Raw genomic sequence first — 19,660 nt, forward strand, 5'->3', positions numbered from 1 at the left:
TTTTTTTTTTTTTTTTTGAGACTAAAAGCATCTTGGATAAACAGGCCTGAGGCTTGACCAGGCTGGAGTGCAATGGCGCGATCTCGGCTCACTGCAACCTCCGCCTCCCAGGTTCACGCGATTCTCTAGCTTCAGCCTCCCGAGTAGGTGGAATTACAAGCGCCCACCACCATGCTCGGCTAATTTTTTTTTTAATTTTTAGTAGAGACGGGGTTTCACCATATTGGCCAGGCTGATCTCAAACTCCTGAACTCAGGTGATTCGCCCACCTCGGCCTCCCAGTGTTGGGCGCGAGCCACCGTGTCCGGCCAGAAACCATTTTAATCTCCTATTTTCAATAAATAAATAAATAAATAAAAATAAAAACTGAGGTTTAGAGTTTAGTTTGTCCAAGATCATACAGTAAAATAATGAGACAAGCCTAATTAAATTGCATGTGCCTCAGTCTTTACGCAATCTGCGAGTTTGTTGGGCCTAATGAATCAGAATCCGAATTTTAACATGAACTGTAGGTTATTTGTACATTAAGCGTTAGGACTAGCCTCCACCCTGCTTCCAGAAAGGGTTCCGCTCAAGCAGGAGCTGAGCCAAGAGCCTCGCTCAGAGTTCTAAAAACACAGTGTTTCTCACCTCTGTATCTTTGCACATGCCATTGTCTAGTTGGATTTAATACTCTGGTGCAGGCGTCCAGGTTGGGAGCCCCGCAGTTCTCTCAGGTACTTTTATCTGCTGTAACTCTAGGGCAACAATCCTGGCTTCTCCACTAGTGCGTGAACGTCTCTACCGTTAAGTTTTTTTCTCACTTAAGTATCCCCAATACTACACAGTGATGACCCAGCGCAAACGACCACTTTTTCAACGCAAGTATGAACTAGCTGATAAAACTTAAAAGTGGCTACAAAAGGCCTGCGCAGGAGCCCTTCTGGCCCCAGGGGAGACGCAGCTATAAAGAAAAGGTGGGCGGGAAGTTTAAATAGCTGATTGCCGTCCTCGGACTGGCTGCGCGGCTCGCCGCATGCGCGCAGCTCGCGGGCACCGCTTCAGAGGGCTTTCTCCGCATGCGCGGGATCCCGGATGTGGATCAAGTTGGTAGGAAGCGTGTGGTGCCGCAGCGATGGCGGCGCTCACAATTGCCACGGGTACTGGCAATTGGTTTTCGGCTTTGGCGCTCGGGGTGACTCTCCTCAAATGCCTTCTCATCCCCACATAGTAAGGGACTCGCACGGCCAGGGGCTGGGCGGGGAGGCCCCGCGGTCGGTCAGGGCGGGAGAGAAAGGTGTGGATATCCCTGGGTATGAACAGAAGGAACTTTAGGTCGTGTTTGTCGCTACCCTGCCTTCGCTAAGCTTTCCGTTTCGCCAGTTGTTACTTTACTTAGCCCCAGCTGGCTAGGTTCAGACCTGGCGCTGTCTGATTTGGAACAAATCACTTTAACGTTTCTGAACCTCAGGGTCCTCATACTTAATAGGCATTTAAGAACCTCTGCCTCCAACAGCCATTCAGCCAGTATTATCAGACGCCTGAGGCGCCGGGTACCGTTCTAACTCCTGGGAGATGCGGTGGTGAGCAAGACATTGCCGGTCCTTGCCCTCGAAGTTGGTGGGTGGAGCTAGACAAACAGGAACGTTTCAGATTGTGATAAAGGAAATAGAGGGTTACTAAGTGGCTGTGCGCTATTCCTTTAGAAGGTGATGTTTGAGTTGAAATTCAAAAAATGAAAAAGAATAAGTGATGTGGAAAGCAGTTCAGGCATAGGAAAGAGTAAGTTCAAAGGCCCTGTGGCAGGAAAGAAGTCAGAGCATTCTAGGAACAGAAAGTGCCCCTTGTGGCTGCGGAGCATTGAGGGAGAGGAGTGGCACAGGATGGGGTGCACAGGGGACAGATAACACAGGGTTTCGAAGACCACAGTTAGACTGCTGTGTAAAAAAATGGGCCAAGACTGAAAGCGTGGAAACCAAGAAGCAACCATCAAATGGTGGTGCGTATACAGTAGGTACTCAATATTTATTAATATTAGCTTCCTCCTTCCCTTCATCCTTCCTCTTTTTTCTTTTTCTCCCTCATCCGTTTTTTCCTTTCCCTCCCACTTCCCAGTTTAGAGTTTGTTTTATTGGTATGCTTTGATTCAGGCTCTTAGTGATCTCTTATTGAATATGGGAGAGTCATATGTAAGTCCATACTGATGTGTATATGTAATTATATAAGTGGAATGTGTATGTAGATTCAGTAAAATGATTAACTGTAGGTCTGTGCATAAGAAGATATTTCTTGCTTTAGTTGCCTCAGGCTAGAAATGTATCCTCAGAGTTGTTTTTTTTGTTTGTTATTATTTTTTTTTTGAGACAGTCTTGTCCCACTCTGTCACCCAGGCTGGAGTACAGTGGCACGATCTCGGCTTACTGCAACCTCTGCCTCCTGGGTTCAAATGATTCTCCTGCCTCAGCCTCCGGAGTAGCTGAGATTACAGGCTTGCACCACCGCGCCAGGCTAATTTTTGTATTTTTAGTAGAGACGGGGTTTCACCATGATGGCCGGGGGCTGATCTCAATCTCCTGACCTCAAGTGGTCCACCTGCCTCGGCCTCCCATAATGTTGGGATTACAGGCATGAGCCACCATGCCTGGCCAGAGTTGTTATTTTGAATACTGCTCTTGGTCCAGGTTAAGAATGTGTATAGCGCTCACTTTGGCAGCACATGTACAGGAATACCTCATTTTTTGTACTTTGCTTTATTGCACTTCACAGATACTGCATTTTCATTTTTTTTTTACAAATTGAAGGCTGCAGTAACTCTCCATTGAGCAACTCTATCAATGCCATTTTTCTAACATCATGTGCTCATTTTGTGTCTGTTACATTTTGGTAAATCTTGAAATATTTCACACTTTTTCATTACTATTCTATTTGTTATGATGATCTGTAATCAGTGATCTTTGACATTACTATTCTGATTGCTTTGGGGCAACACTATGGTGAACTTAATAAATGCTGTGTGTTCCGACTGCTCTACCAACCAGCTGTTCCATCATCTCTCTCCCTCTCCTCAGGTCTCCCTATTGACTGAGTTACAATAATAAAGTTAGGCCAATTAATAGCCCTACAGTGGCCTCTAAGTGTTCAAGTGAGAGGAAGAGTCACATATCTCTAACTTTAAATCAAAAGCTAGAAATCTCTGACTTTAAATCAAAAGCTAGAAATGATGGAGCTTGATGAGGAAGGCATCCTGAAAGCCAAGACAGGCTGAAAGCTAGGCCCATTGTGCCAAACAGCCAAGTTGTGAGTGCAGAGGAAAAGTTCTTGAAGAAAACTAAAAATGCTACTCCAGTGAATACACAAGTGATAAGAAAGTGAAACAACCTTGATGATATGGAGAATGTTTTAGTGCTCTGGATAGATCAAACCAGCCATAACATTCCCTTAAGCCAAAACCTTATGCAGAGCAAGGCCCTAACTCTTCAATTCTTTGAAGCCTAAGAGAGGTGAGGAAGTTGCAGAAGAAAATTTGGAAGCTAGCAGAGGTTCTTTTAAGAAAAGAAGTCATCGGCCGCGCGCGGTGGCTCATGCCTGTAATCCCAGCACTTTGGTAGGCCAAGACGGTTGGATCACCTGAGGACCAACATGGAGAAATCCCGTCTCTACTAAAAATACAAAATTAGCTGGGTGTGATGGAGCATGCCTGTAATCCCAGTTACTCGGGAGGCTGAGGCAGGGGAATCACTTGAACCTGGGAGGTGGAGGTTGCAGTGAGCTGAGATCACACTGTTGCACTCCAGCCTGGGCAACAAGAGTGAAACTCCGTCTCAAAAAAAAAAAAAAAAAAAAAAAAAAAGCCATCTCCGTAATAAAGTACAAGGTGAAGCAGCAAGTGCTGATGTAGAAGCTGCAGTAAGTTTTCTAGAAGATCTAGCTAAGCTCACTGATTAAGGTGGCTACACTAAACAATAGGTTTTCAAGGTAGAAGAAACAGACTTATCTTGGAAGATGCCATCTAGGACATCTAGTTGAAGCCAGTTCTCACTTACTATTCTAAAAATCCGATGGCCCTTAAGATTTATGCTAAATCTACTCTGCCTGTGATCTATAAATGGAACAACAAAGCCCTGGATGACAGCACATCTATTTACAGCATGGTTTACTGAATAAGCCCACTGTTGAGACCTACTGCTCAGAAACATTTTTTTTTTCTAGAGGCAGGGTCTCGCTCTATCTCCCAGGGTGAAGTACAGTGGCACCATCATGGCTCACTGCAGCCTTAATCTCCTGTACTTGAGCAATCCTCCTCCCTCAGCCTCCCGAATAGCTGGGACAAAGACAGATGCCACCATGCCCAGCTAATTTTTTTTCTCTCTCTCTCTCTATTATCTGTCTGTCATCTATCTATGTGTGTGTGTTTTGTTTTTTTTTCTTTCTTTCTTTTTGGTAGAGATGAGGTGTCACTGTGTTGCCCAGGCTGATCTCGAACTCCTGGGCTAAAGTGAGCCCTTCCAAAGTGCTGGGATTACAGGCCTGAGCCACCTCGTTGGTCAATATTTTTCCTTTTTCTTTTCTTTTTTGAGACAGTGTTTCACTTTGTCAGGTTGGAGTGCACTGGTATGATCTCAGCTCACTGCTGCCTCTACCTCCTGGGCTCAAACAATCCCTCCCATCTCAGCTCCCCAAGTAGCTTGAACTACAGGTGCACACCACTATGCCCAGCTAACTTTTTGTATTTTTTGCAGAGATGGGGTTTCACCAGGTTGCCCAGGCTGGTCTCAAATTCCTGACCTCAAGCAATCCACCTGTCTTGGTCTCCCAAAGTGCTAGGATTACAGATGTGAGCCACCGCACCCAGCCATTCTTTTTCTTTTTTTTTTTCCTTATTTATTTATTTTTGAGATGGAGTTTCGCTTTGTCTCCCACGCTGGAATGTAGTGGCACTCTCTCAGCTCACTGCAACCTCAGCTTCCCGAGTTCAAGCGATTCTCCTGCCTCAGCCACCCGATTAGCTGGGATTACAGGTGCACACCATCATGCCCTGCTTATTTTTATATTTTTAGTAGAGATGGGGTTTTGCCACGTTGGCCAGGCTGGTCTTGAACTCCTGGCCTCAAGTGATCTGCTCTCTTTGGCCTCCCAAAGTGCTGGGATTACAGGCATGAGCACCATGCCCGGCCTTTTTTTAAAATTTATTTTTGGAGAGATGGGGTCACTGTGTTGCCCAGGCCGGCCTGGAATTCCTAGGCTCAAGCGATCCTCCTACCTTTGCCTCCCAAAGTTCTGGGATTACAGACATGAGCCACTGTGCCCAACCTTAATGTTGTTTTCATGCCTGCTGATGTAACATCTATTCTGCAGCCAGTTGAGTAGTTTTTTTTTTTTTTTTTGAAACAGGGTCTCACTCTGCCTCTCAGGCTGGATTGCAGTAGCATGATCTCAGCTCACTGCAACCTCCACCTTTCGGGCTCAAGCAATCCTCCTACCTCAACCTGCCAAGTAGCTGGGACTTAAGGTGTGTGCTACCATACTCTGCTAATATTTGTATTTTTAGTAGAGATGGGTTTTCGCTGCATTGCCCAGGCTGTTCTTGAACTCCTTTGCTCAAGCGATCTGCCTGCCTTGGCCTCCCAAAGTGCTGGGATTATAGGCGTGAGCCACCATGTCCAATCAGTTTCGACTTTTAAGTCTTGTTATTTAAGAAATACATTTCATAAGGCTGTATCTGCCATAGATAGTGATTCCTCTGATGTATCTGGGCAAAGTAAATTGAAACCTGGAAAGGGTGCACCATTCTAGATGCTGTTAAGAACATTCATGATTCATGGGAGGAGGTCAAGATATCAACATTAACAAGAGTTTGGAAGAATTAGATTCCAACTCCAATGGATGACTTTGAGGGGGTTCAAGACTTCATTGAAAGAAGTAACTGCAGATGTCATGGAAGTAGCAAGAGAACTAGAAGTGGAGCCTGAGCATGCGATTGAATTGCTGCATGATATCTCGTGATAAAACTTGAGTGGATGAGGAGTTACTTCTCATAGATGAGCAGAGAAAGTGGTTTCTTTTGAGATGCACTCTGCTAATGAAGATGCTGTAAATATTGTTGAAATGACAACAAAGGATTTTGAATATTATATAAACTTAGTTAATAATCAGTGGCAGGGTTTGAGAAGAAGGATTGACTCCAATTTTGAAAGTTTTACTGTGGGTTAAATGCTATCAAACAGCATTGCATACTAGAGGAATCTTTCGTGAAAGGAAGAGCCCATCAGTGTGGCAAGCTTCACTGTTGTTTTATTTTAAGAAATTGCCATAGTCTTGCCAGGCGCGGTGGCTCATGCCTGTAATCCCAGCATTTTGGGAGGCTGAGGTGGGCGGGTCACCTGAGGTCAGGAGTTCAAGACCAGCCTGGCCAACATGGTGAAACCCCGTCTCTACTAAATAAACAAAAATTAGCCAGGTGTGGTGGTGGTCATCTGTAATCCCAGCCACTTAGGAGGCTGAGGCAGGAGAATCACTTAAACCCAGGAGGTGGAGGTTGCAGTGAGCCGAGATCACTCCATCTCAAAAAAAAAAAAAAAAAAACAGTTTGCCACAGTCACCCCAATCTTCAGCACCCATAACCCTGATCAATCAACATCCATCAACATTGAAGCAAAATCCTCCACCAGCAAAAAGATTAGGACTTGCCGAAGGCGCAGATGATCATTAGCTTTGTTTTAGCAATAAAGTATTTTAAAAGGAAGTTGTACACTGTCTTTTTAGACATAATATTGCATACTTTATAGTATAGTGTAAACATACCTTTTTTTTTTTTTTTTTTGAGACAGAGTCTCGGTCTGTCGCCCAGGCTGGAGGGCAGTGGCGCTGTCTCGGCTCACTGCAAGCTCCGCCTTCCAGGTTCATGCCATTCTCCTGCCTCAGCCTCCCAAGTAGCTGGGACTACAGGCGCTTGTCACCAAGCCCGGCTAATTGTTTTTGTATTTTCAGTAGAGACGGGGTTTCACCATGTTAACCAGGATGGTCTCGATCTCCTGACCTTGTGATCCGCCCACCTCGGCCTCCAAAGTGCTGGGATTACAGGTGTGAGCCACTGTGCCTAGCCAGTGTAAACATAACTTTTACATGCTCTGGGAAATCAAAAAATTCATGTGACTCACTTTATTGAGATTTTCACTTCATTATGGTGGTCTAAACCCACAATATCTCTAAGGTATGCCTGCACTAAAATTGAATGATACAGGAAGCTTAGCATGGTCCACACACAAGGATAGTATGCAAATTTATGAAACACTTCATATATTTAAAAAGGAATGTTTTTAGTTGTAGTTAATGCTCTGCTTCTGAAACCGGAAACCCCTGGGATGTGAGAGGGAAGTTACAGGATAAATGCAGATATATTCAACAAAACATTTACTAATTGCTTTATTATGTACCAGGTACTGTTGCTAGGCTAGAAGGGAGGAAAAAATAGATATGATCCCTAGCCCTGTGAAGTGTGTAGTTCAGTAAGTATAACAGTACAAGAAACAAATCAATGCAAATATGTAGTTACATAACCACAATTTAGATTAAGTATTAGGAAGAAGAGGCTGGGCGTGGGCTCACGCCTGTAATCCCAGCACTTTGGGAGGCTGAGGTGGGCGGATCACGAGGTCAGGAGATCGAGACCATCCTGGTTAACATGGTGAAACCCCGTCTCTACTGAAAATACAAAAAATTAGCCGGGTGTGGTGGTGGGCGCGTGTAGTCCCAGCTATTGGGGAGGCTGAGGCAGGAGAATGGCATGAACCCAGAAGGCAGAGCTTGCAGTGAGCTGAGATAGCGCCACTACACTCCAACCTGGGTGACAGAGCGAGACTCCATCTAAAAAAAAAGGAAGAAGAACAACAGGATCCTATCAGGGGACCAAGAAGGAAGACGTACTTTCGATTGGGTGTCAGAGAATGTCTCTGAGGAACTGACATAATTGGAGGACTAAAGTGTGAGTGAGAGGGCCATCCATGCAGAGTATGTGTTGTGTGCAGGTGTGTAGAACTTACCTGAAAGAGCACACTGTATAAATATAGGCCCTGTGGTGTGAAAGTATTGGCCTATTTGGGCAAGTATGATAAGGCCAGTGTAGCTGGCATGGAATAAGCAACAGAGGCAGAAACATGCACAGTAAAATTGGAAAGATAGGCACCAAATCATGCCGGAGCTTATAAAGCCAGGATGAAAAATTTAGATTTTGATTTTATAAGCTCAGTGGAAATGATTTGCATTTATAAAATATTTTTTGGCTCCCATATAAATGATTGGAGGAGGGAGAAGTAGAGTCAGGAATGCTAGGTGCCCTTTGAGAAAGTCTACATGAGAGAAGATGGTGACTTGAATTGGCATGGTGGCATTAGAGATAGAAATGGACAAATTAAAGATTTATTTTGCCTTGAGGTCAGGAAGGATTTGCAGAGAAAATAACAAGTAACTTTGGAAGTATTTGGTGGTTTAAGAGCCATAGCTAGGGAGTCAGAGTGCCCTGATTAGAATCTGGCTCTGCTACATACTGGCTATGTGACAGGGCAAGCTGCTTCTCTAAGCCACTGGTGAAATGGTAAGAGTTAAAGAACCTACCTCATACAGAGTGTTGCAGGCAGAGGGAAAAGGTGAATGTAGAGTAAGACAAAAACAAGTGGGAGGATAGTGAGAAATGGGCTGAAAAGGTGAATAAGCGAGATCCAAAAAGATCTTTTAGGCTATGTTAAGTACTTTGGATTTTATCCAGAGGGCAGAGGCCAATTAAAAGGGAAATATGACATTCGTGATTTAGAAATATTTTGGCTGCAATGTGAAAGCTAGATTAATGAAGGGCCTGAGTGAAGATGGGGAGTTCAATTTAAGAAGCTATCATAGGACAAGTAAGAGATGGTAGGTTTTTGTTTGTTTTAATTTTTAGAGACAGGGCTGGGCACAGTGGCCCACACCTGTAATCCCAGCACTTTGGAAGGCCAAGGCAGGCAGATTGCTTGAGCTCGGGAGTTTGAGACCAGCCTGGGCAACGTAGTGAAACCCCATCTCTATAAAAAATACAAAGAATTAGCTGGAGATGGTGGTCAAAAATTTTAGAGACAGAGTCTAACTCTGTTGTTCAGGCTAGAGTACAGTGGCACAATCATAGCTCACTGAAGCCTCAAATTCCTGGGCTCAAGCCATCCTCTGGCCTCAGCCTCCTGAGTAGCTGGGTCTCCAGGTGCACACCACCACACCAGCTAATTATTAAGTTTTTTGTAGAGATGGGGGTCTCATTATGTTGCCCAGGCTGGTCTTGAACTTCCAACCTCAAACTATCCTCCCACCATGGCCTCCCAAAGTACTGGGATTATAGGCATGAACCACTGTGCTTGGCTGATGGTAGATTTTGTTAATGCAATTTAAAAAAGTAGTTGTTTACTATTTATCATTATGTCTCTAGTCTTAGTTTTGCTTTTTTTTTTCAAGTGTCATTTCAGCAATTAAGGTTACTTTTACTGATGGGTGCAGTGGCTCACGCCTGTAATCCCAACATTCCAACAAAAGTGAAGTCTCCAACAGTTTTGAATAGGAAACAACAAAATAACTAAAGCAACCAAAAAAGAGAGTGGAAAAAATCTATATAGTACAACTGTATAGGAAAAAAAAGTGTCCCCAGACTCACTCAGATTTTGTAAATGCTGTCTCCAAGGAGAGTAAAAAAGACATATCTATAAAACAAGAACTGATGCTATGAAACAGGAATTATCAGAGAAACGGTAGTTAATAGAAAACGTTTTTGCCAAAATTAAGGACAAATTGAGTAAATCTTTCAAAAATATGAGAGAAAAGATAAAAATTATAAGTTCAATCTAGGGTGTCTAGCATCCATCTAAAAAAAAACAGGGGAGGAGATTAACAAATAATAAATTTCCCAGAGCTGAAGGCACTACATACTCAGCATAATTAGTGAAAAAAGACCCTCACGAAGACATTAATCACTAGGCATTTCAGACTGCTACGGATAAAAAGGAGAAACAGGAAACTTCCAGAGATGAAGGGAAAACCATAAAGGAAAGAGACTTACCAACATCAACATTTTATACTAAAAACCAATGGAATAAGCTTCCAAAGTTCAGTGGAAGTAAATTTCAACCTAGAATTCCATAAAAAATCCAGTACAAATCATAAATGTACAGCTCACTGAATTTTTGCAAAGTGAATACATCTGTAAATAGCATATAAATCAGTAAGCAGAATATTATCCCTCGTCTTTCCAGCCACTCCCCACAACCCCACCCCACTAAAGGTATTGATATTCTCACCTTTTTTTCTTTCTTTTCTTTTTTTTTTTTTTTTTTTTTTGAGACTGGGTCTTGCTCTGTCTCCCATACTGGAGTGCAGTGATACAAACTTGGCTCGCTGTAGCCTCAGCCTCTTGGACTCAAGCTGTCCTCCCACCTCAACCTCTTGAGTATTTGGGACTACAGAGGTGTGCCGCCATGCGTGGCTAATTTTTAAATTTTTTCTAGAGATGGGGTCTCATTATGTTACCCAGGCTGGTCTCGAACTCCTGAGCTTAAGTGATCCCCCTGCCTTGGCCTCCCAAAGTGTTGGGATTACAGGTGTGAGCCATCATGCCTGGCCTCTGATATTCTGACTTTTAACTGCATAGGTTAAATTTTGCCTGTTTTTGAATTTTTGTTTGGGTTTTTTTGTTTGTTTTTGAATTTTATACAACTGTAATCATACAATCTATTCTCTTGGGTCTGGCTTTCACTCAACATTAAGTTTGTGCGTTGTTGTGTAATTACTGTTTTTTCATTCTTATCACTAGATAGCACTGGTTCTCAAACTTTTTAGTCAGAATCACTTCTTAAAAATAATTGAGGGTCACAAAGAGCTATAGGTTTATGTGGGCTGTATAATAGATAATTACCATTTTAGAAATTAAAACAAATTGTTCAAGCACAAGAATATACAAACACAAATTTCACTGGCCTTCAGAGTGATGACATCACATTATGTAGCCTCTAGAACGTCACTGTATACTTGTGAGAGAATGAGTGAAAGTAGAACGAATTACATCTGAATATTATTATGAAAATAGTACATATTTCAAACTCCTTGAAAGGGTCTCCCTGTGAGTCCCTGAATCACACTTTTGAGAACTGCTGCCCTACAGTATTCCATTGTGTGAAAACACCACAATTTATTTATGGTGTCCATTCTGCTGTTCATGGACATTTATCTCCACTTTTTGCCTGTTGCAAATAGTTTTACTTTGCACATTTTTTTTGTTTTTTTTGAGATGGAGTCTTGCTCTGTCGCCCAGGCTGGAGTGCAGTGGCATGATCTCAGCTCACTGCAAGCTCCGCCTCCTGGGTTCATGCCATTCTCCTGCCTCAGCCTCCTGAGTAGCTGGGACTACAGGCGCCCACCACCACGCCCGGCTAATTTTTTGTGTTTTTAGTAGAGATGGGGTTTCATCATGTTAGCCAGGATGGTGTCAATCTCCTGACCTCGTGATCCGCCTGCCTCGGCCTCCCAAAGTGCTGGAATTACAGGTGTGAGCCACCATGCCAGGCCCCACTTTGCACATTCTTATAGTACATGTCTTTTAGTGAACATACTGTGCATTTCTGTTGGGTATACGTACTTAGACTTGGGATTGATGGGTCATCAATTCAGTTTTGAGTGGAGATTTTGAAAAATCGGTAGGAGGCCGGGCGCGGTGGCTCACGGTTGTAATCCCAGCACTTTGGGAGGCCGAGGCAGGCGGATCATGAGGCCAGGAGATCGAGACCACGGTGAAACCCCGACTCTACTAAAAATACACAAAGTTATCCGGGCATGGTGGCGGGCGCCTGTAGTCCCAGCTACTCGGAGAGGCTGAGGCAGGAGAATGGCGTGCACCCGGGAGGCGGAGCTTGCAGTGAGCTGAGATTGCGCCACCGCACTCCAGCCTGGGCGACAGAGCAAGACTCCGTCTCAAAAAAAAAAAAAAGAAAAATCTGTAGGAGATTCAAGTGAGATTGTTAACAGGCAATTGAAGGTGTCTGTGTCTACAACTTAGGAAAGAAGCCAATGCTGCATATTGAAATTTGGGAGTAGGCCAGGCGTGGTGGCTCATACCTGTAATCCCAGCACTTTGGGAGGCCAAGGCAGGCTGATCACGAGGTCAGGAGATCAAGACCATCCTGGCCAACACAGTGAAACCCCATCTCTACTAAAATACAAAAAAAAAAAAAAATTAGCCGGGCATGGTGCCGTGCACCTGTAGTCCCAGCTACTCGGGAGGCTGAGGCAGGGGGTCGCTTGAACCTGGGAGACGGAGGTTGCAGTGAGCCAAGATCGCACTACTGCACTCCAGCCTGGGGACAGAGCGAGACTCCGTCTCCAAAAAAAAAAAGGAAATTTGGGAGTCATCCTTATACAATTGGCAGTGGAACCAGAAAGTTTGCATAAGATTGTCCAGAGCAGAATAAGTTGCATAAAAAGGGGACCAAGAACTGAACCTAGGGGAATATCAATATGTCCCTGATGAATATAGGAAGGGAACGCCATGATTGAGACAGAAGGGGTTGGCTGGAGGTAGGAGAAAGTTGTCATTGTGGAAAGGTGTAAAACTTTGGAAAGTGTAAATTGGGCTTTGCTGTGGAACTCGTTGTTGACTTTGGTGAGTGGATATTCAGCAAGAATGTATTGAGCCTGTCCATGTGTCAGGTGCTGTTCTAAATGTGGAGGGGAGGTACAGCAGTGGACAAACAGGAAAAGATTTTTTCTAAAGATGGATGATCCTTAGATATATATATAGTGATGGGAAGAGGGAGAATTTCGAGACATGGAAAAGGCAAGGCAAGGATCTTTTCCCACCTTCTCTGTCAGATGAACTCCTACTCGTCGTTACGTCTTGGTATATGAGGCCTTTTTCAGGTAATGAATTTTGTTAGAATTGTTTGTGAGCAAGAGGAAGTCACTTCTGAGCAAAGGCCTGAGGGCTGCCTGTAAGAGAAAGTTTGGGCTAGGCCGGGCACAGTGGCCCATGCCTGTAATCCCAGCACTTTGGGAGACTGAGGCAGGTGGATCACCTGAGGTCAGGAGTTTGAGACCAGCCTGGCCAACATGGCGAAACCCCATCTCTACTAAAAATTAGCCAGGATTGGTGGTACATGCCTGTAGTCTCAGCTGCTCGGGAGGCTGAGACGGGAGACTCGCGCAAACCTGGGAGGCGGCGGTTGCAGTGAGCTGAGATGGGTCCACTACACTCCAGCCTGGGCAACAGGAGATTCCGCCTAAAAAAAAAAAAAAAAAGAAAAGAAAAAGTCTGGGCTTCTTGTCAGCACTCTAAGTAGTTCTGAGACCCTTTTCACTGACTTGTAGATTGCTCAACAACTTTCCAGAAGATCTGACCTCCAGATAAATGAGGTGTTTTAGGATTATGTAATATCTTATTTGTGTTTCTATAGGACAGTGAGCTGTGACTGCCTAGGGAATGTCAGTCCATTTAAAAGCATAACTATGGGAATTAGAAATCAATAAATATTGCAAAATCTCATTTTATTCATCTAATTGTTTTGAGTAGCCATTCCACAGATTTTGAAGTACACCGAAACTGGCTTGCTATCACTCACAGTTTGCCAATATCACAGTGGTATTATGAGGTAAGTTTTAATTTTCACCTTTTTTTTTTTTAAGATTCATATATAAACTAGGTAAATATTACTGATATTAAAAATGTTTTCTGGCTGGGTGTGGTGGCTCATGCTTGTAATCTCAGCACTTTGGGAGGCCGAGGCGGGCAGATCATGAGGTCAGGGATTGGAGACCAGCCTGGCCAACACAGTGAAACCCTGTCTCTACTAAAAATACAAAAATTAGCTGGGTGTGGTGGTGGGCACCTGTAATCCCAGCTACTCAGGAGGCTGAGGCAGGAAAATCACTTGAACCTGGGAGGCGGAGGTTGCAATGAGCTGAGATCACGCCACTGCACTCCAGCCTGGGTGACAGAGTTAGACTCTGTCTCCAAAAAAAAAAAAAGTTTTTCCTGCAATCGTAGATCTAATTAATCTTTATAAAAATTGTGATCTCTTCTCAGTTCTGTCCTCTTGCACTACTAGGGAATCCCCTTACTTCAAAATGAGTTTCCCAGTCTATAAATTGGGAGGTATAATATCTACCACACTTTTTGAAAGAGGAAGAACTGGATTCTTAGGCCTGGCTCTGCCACTTTCTAGTTACATAGAGAAAAGATACTTCATGTCTCTGGGCCTTAGTGTCTCATCTGGCACGTAAGGATTTGGAGTGAATTATTTCTAAGATCCTGTCTGTTCCTAATGTTTTGTGATTTTATGAGGAAAGGAATAATCAAATGTGATGTGTAGACATCAGGTAATATACAAACCATTCTCTCATACGGTTTATAAAAACTACGTCTGTATTTTGATTTCTTTTTCTTTTCCTTTTTTTTTTTTTTTTTGAGACAGAGTCTCGCTCTGTCACCCAGGCTGGAGTGCAGTGGCACAATCTCAGCTCACTGCAACCTCCGCCTCCCGGGTTCAAGCGATTCTCCTGCCTCAGCCTCCCAAGTAGCTGGGATTACAGGCGCCTGCCACCATGCCCCAGTTAATTTTTGTATTTTTAGTAAAGAGGGGGTTCTTACCATGTTGACCAGGCTGGTCTCGAACTCCGGACCTCAGGTGATCCATGCACCTTGGCCTCCCAAAGTGCTGGGATTACAGGCATGAGCCACTGCACCCAGCTTGTATTTTTGTTTCTGGTATGAATTACTAAACTGTGTGTAATACTTTATGAAAAACAGACATAACTCCAGAAATTTCTTTTTTTTTTTTTTTTTGAGACAGAGTCTTGCTCTGTCGCCCAGGCGGGAGTGCAGTGGCGCAATCTGTGCTCACTGCAAGTTCTGCCTCCCAGGTTCACACCATTCTCCTGCCTCAGCCTCCCGAGTAGCTGGGACTATAGGCGCCCGCCACCACACCCAGCTAATTTTTGTATTTTTAGTAGAGACAGGGTTTCGCCATGTTAGCCAGGATGGTCTCGATCTCCTGACCTTGTGATCTGCCCACCTCGGCCTCCCAAAGTGCTGGGATTACAGGCGTGAACTACCACACCCGGCCCAGAAATTTCTTGATGAAAAGCAGTACTCTGCTGACAGGGAGCTGGATTTTGTTTTCTTTTCTTTTGAGATGAGGTCTCACTCTCACCCAGGCCGGAGTGCAATGGCATGATCTCGGCTCACTGCGACCTCTGCCTCCTGGGTTCAAGCAATTCTCCTGCCTTGGCCTCCTGAGTAAGTGATTCTCCTGCCTTAGCTTCCTGAGTAGCTGGGATTACAGGCACCCACTACCATGCCCAGGTAATTTTTTTTGTTTTTTTTGTATTTTTAGTAGAGACAGGGTTTCACCGTGTTGGTCAAGCTGGTTTTGAACTCCTGACCTCAGGTGATCCACCTGCCTCGGCCTTCCAAAGTGCTGGGATTACAGGTGTGAGCCACTGTGCCCGGCCCAGGGAGTTTTTTTTAAGGCAAATTTTTGCAAGTTTCCTATGAGTTTCAATACCATGTATATAGTATTTTATATGTATATATAAAATGTAATACCATAACCCATGAGGTAGATACTACTATCCCTGTTATATAGGTGCAAAAACTGAGACTTAGGCCAGGCACGGTGGCTCACGCCTGTAATCCCAGCACTTTGGGAGGCCGAAGTGGGTGGATCATGAAGTCAGGAGATCGAGACCATCCTGGCTAACATGGTGAAACCCCGTCTCTACTAAAAATACAAAAAATTAGCCGGGTGTGGTGGCGGGCTTCTGTAGTCCCAGCTACTCAGGAGGCTGAAGCAGGAGAATGGTGTGAACCCAGGAGGCGGAGCTTACAGTGAGCCAAGATGGCGCCACTGCACTCCAGCCTGGGTGACAGAGCAAGACTCCGTCTCAAAAAAAAAAAAAAAAAAGAAAAAGAAGATTGAGACTTAGAGAAATCTAACAAAATATACTATTCTAAAGCTTGTATATTTTCATATGATTTCTATTTTCATTTACTCATTAGCAACTGTTCCTTCAACTAATGGTTATTTGATCCCAAACAATATGTCAGGCACTTACTAAATGCTAAGGATACAAAATGATAAAGGATAGTTTCTATTCTCCAGGATCATATAACTTAGTGGAACAAAATATAATAGCATTTGTGTATTATTTTGTTGTTTATAAATATATTTCATATATATTATCTCATTTAATCTTCGTAATACCTCATTTTACAAATAGGGAAATTGTATCTCTAAGACAGAATTTGAACCTAAGTTAGTGAATTATTTGTTATTTAGATGAGTAGAACCATGTCATAACCAAGTTTGTAATCTCCAGGTTTCAAATTAATTTCCTTTAAGTATAGTTGACTCTATTTAAGGAAATTGAAGACCACGTTAAATAATTTACAAGACAGGTTTTAGTGTTCAGTCTTATGTAGGAATTGTTCTATGAATTTAGGGCACATTTTAAGTGCAACAGCATTTCACTGTGATTATTTCTTGTTTGTTTTTAATTAACAATAGAGACAGGGTTTCACCATGTTGCCCAGACTGGTCTTGAACTCATGGGCTCAAGCAATCCGCCTGCCTTGTCCTCCCAAAGTGCTGGGATTACAGGCGTGAGCTACCACGCCCAGCCTCATTGGGCTGTTTTAAAGACCAGAGAATGAAAAATTTTAAATCGTTGGACCATCTTCATTTATTCAGTTACTTAGGATATATTTGATCTTCTATTTTTATCACAGGCAACTTCAGAGTGGACGTTGGATTACCCCCCTTTTTTTGCATGGTTTGAGTATATCCTGTCACATGTCGCCAAATATTTTGATCAAGAGATGCTGAATGTCCATAATTTGAATTACTCCAGCTCAAGGACCTTACTTTTCCAGAGATTTTCCGTCATCTTTATGGATGTATTCTTTGTGTATGCTGTCCATGAGTAAGTCTGGAGCATGTCATTTTGTATGGAAGGTATTGAAGAAATAGTACAGTGTTAAGTAGTATTAACTCCCAATTTAGGAGGAACAAAGTTTATATGATAGCAAATACTAGAACAATGAAAAATTGTGCTTTAAACTACATGTTTAAAGCACTCTAGCTGAATCTTGTGGAAGAAGTGGGGATAAGGTGGAGTTACAAGACAGAGGTGGAACAAGAGATTATGAATGTTGTGAAAAGAGGTAGTCCCAAGTATAATTCTAGGGCCATTTCTCCCACCCAGAATAGCTCCATATGTTTTTCTTTGCTTCCTTGCAGCAGGCCGCCAGAGGCTTCCATCACCTACCCTATCTTGGGGGATGCACACGGTACATGCACAGTAGCACACACATATGCATTGTGCTAACCACCAAAGTCTATTGTTACAGAGCTTTCATTCTAGTAAACTCAAGAAATTTCACTGAGTGCTTTTAGTTGTTTCTGTATGCTTTCCTTCATGAAGACTCTTTGTTATTTTAAGTTATGCTTATATTTTAAATTTTTATGTTTTACAACTTTTACTTATAAGTTAATTTTAAGTATTGAATACACATATATAGAATGTCTTGCACAGTGACTTCCAAGTACTAAGTTTCAGTTAATGTCGGTTTCCATTCTTTCCTAATGCTTTTTTTTTTTTTCCGAGATGGAATCTTGCTCTGTCGCCCAGGCTGGAGTGTTGTGGCACGATCTGGGCTCACTGTAACTGCCTCTCCGGTTCAAGCAGTTCTCCTGCCTCAGCCTCCCGGGTAGCTTGGATTACAGGTGCACACCACCATGGTAGGCTAATTTTTGTATTTTTAGTAGAGACAGGGTTTCACCATGTTGGTCAGGCTGGTCTTGAACTCTTGACCTCGTGATCCACCCACCTCGGCCTCCCAAAGTGCTGGGATTACAGGCATGAGCCGCCGCACCGACCTCATTCTTTCCTAACTCTTAAGCTTGCTGGTGTGATTGTGACAGAACAGTGACTGGTGTTCATTCAGTGACCCTTGTCATAAATGGATCGTTCTGTTTGTGAGGCCCTCTACACTGAACCCTTGCCCCAGTCAGTAAAGAGTCCCTTGGGAATGTCTTAACCCTTGCGCATTCTCATTGAATAATCCTGTTTGAAACCCTTCCTTTCAATCTGTTTATGACCTGGCAAGAGTTGAAAGGGAAGGTAATTTTTAGTATACTCTTTTTAACTCAAAATGTTTGATTTCAAGCTTCCAGGGAAAGAGTATACAAGCACAAAGGGAGAGGAAATAGAATTCATTTCCATCTGCAAAGTAGAGGGAATAGTTAAAAAGATTGTTGAAAGGCCAGGCATGGTGTCTCATGCCCGTAATCCCAGCACTTTGGGAGGCCAAGGCTGGTGTATTGCTTGAGCTCAGGAGTTTGAGACCAGCCTGGGTAACATGGTGAAACCCTGCCTCTACTGAAAATACAAAAATTAGCCGGCTGTGGTTGCCGGGGACTGTTGTCCCAGCTACTTGGGAGGCTAAGGCAGAGGATCTCTTGAACCTGGGAGGTCAAGGCTGCAGTGAGCCACTACACTCCATCCTAGGTGACAGACTGAGACCTTGTCTCAAAAAAAAAAAAAAAAAAAAATTGAAATCTATGTGTCAGTTCCCAGAACCAAGCACGATATACAGATTATTAACTTATTTAATTTTCTCAGTGACCCTGTAAGTTTACTGCCTCTATTCATGAGGGAACTGAGGCTCCATAGGGGAAAAGGAGGGTACCTTTGCTAGTCCCCCTTTAATTGCGTCTATTATTTGTTTTAGATTTATTGTTAGAATTTGCCACTCTTCAAATGTAACACATTTTCAATATCGTCTTTTTATAGAATAATACATCCCCATTGTAAAAACTTTGGAAAAGCACACACACATGCAAAGTAAAAATGATTCATACTCCCCCACCTATACTAATCACTATTAACATTTTGGTGTATGTTACTTCAGTCTCTTTTCTGTGTTCGAATATAATTTTCATAAAATAAAAATAGGATCTTACTGTTTTGTCACCTGCTATTGTCACTTAGTAATATACACCAACATTTAAATGACATAAATGTTTACATAAAGGTTTTTAAATTATTATTTGGACAGTCAGGAGGTGCACATTTGCAGTTCTGTTCTTAATTTGGCTGGTATTATGATATATAATTTAGAGTGCTAAATAAGCGTGGTCTGCAGTTTTTACTCTTAAGGACTGAAATAATGTATGCTCTCTCAGTTTTCAAAATCCTTACTTTGGGGTTTACGTGGCTTTTTATTTTTAATTTTGTTAAATGAAGACTTTGTTTTAGATCAGCATAACTTAGAAAAAGACGTAGAACAGGCCCCGAGGTCCTTGTTTGTGCTACCACTTTTTCTTTTTTTTTTTTTCCTGGTGACAAGGTCTTACTATGTCGCCCAGGCTGGCCTCAGACTCCCAAGCTCAAGTGGTCCTCTCACTTCAGCCTCCTGAGTAGCCAGGCACCTGCCACCCTGCTCGGCTTGCTGTGACCTTTTTAAGAAATCAAGAATGGGCCGGGCGCGGTGGCTCACGCCTGTAATCCCAGCACTTTGGGAGGCCGAGGCGGGCGGATCAGGAGGTCAGGAGATCGAGACCATCCTGGCTAACACAGTGAAACCCCGTCTCTACTAAAAATACAAAAAATTAGCCGGGCG

General features: G+C 43.2%; 1 protein-coding gene and 1 non-coding gene across 5 annotated transcripts in view; both read left to right on the top strand.

The window, feature by feature from the left end:
• Nucleotides 1-1,042: 1,042 nt before the first annotated feature.
• ALG8 (ALG8 alpha-1,3-glucosyltransferase) overlaps nt 1,043-19,660 on the top strand; it is a 39,171-nt gene continuing 20,553 nt past the window's right edge. Inside the window, exons 1-3 of one of the 4 annotated variants that reach the window (XM_004090605.3) lie at nt 1,043-1,209; nt 13,550-13,628; nt 16,766-16,959. In XM_004090605.3, coding sequence (XP_004090653.2) covers nt 1,115-1,209; nt 13,550-13,628; nt 16,766-16,959 — 368 coding nt within the window. In that variant the 5' untranslated portion in view covers nt 1,043-1,114. Of the gene's footprint in view, nt 1,210-1,240; nt 1,990-13,549; nt 13,629-16,765; nt 16,960-19,660 lie in introns of those variants that run through there. The other 3 variants (XM_030829293.1, XM_030829296.1, XM_030829294.1) reach the window with 3 other exon arrangements.
• Nucleotides 7,179-7,281, top strand: LOC115830522. The gene has a single exon (XR_004026073.1). It is a non-coding gene; the product is annotated as a U6 spliceosomal RNA (small nuclear RNA).

Source organism: Nomascus leucogenys, chromosome 15 (genome assembly GCF_006542625.1).
Source record: "Nomascus leucogenys isolate Asia chromosome 15, Asia_NLE_v1, whole genome shotgun sequence".
NCBI lineage: Eukaryota > Metazoa > Chordata > Mammalia > Primates > Hylobatidae > Nomascus > Nomascus leucogenys.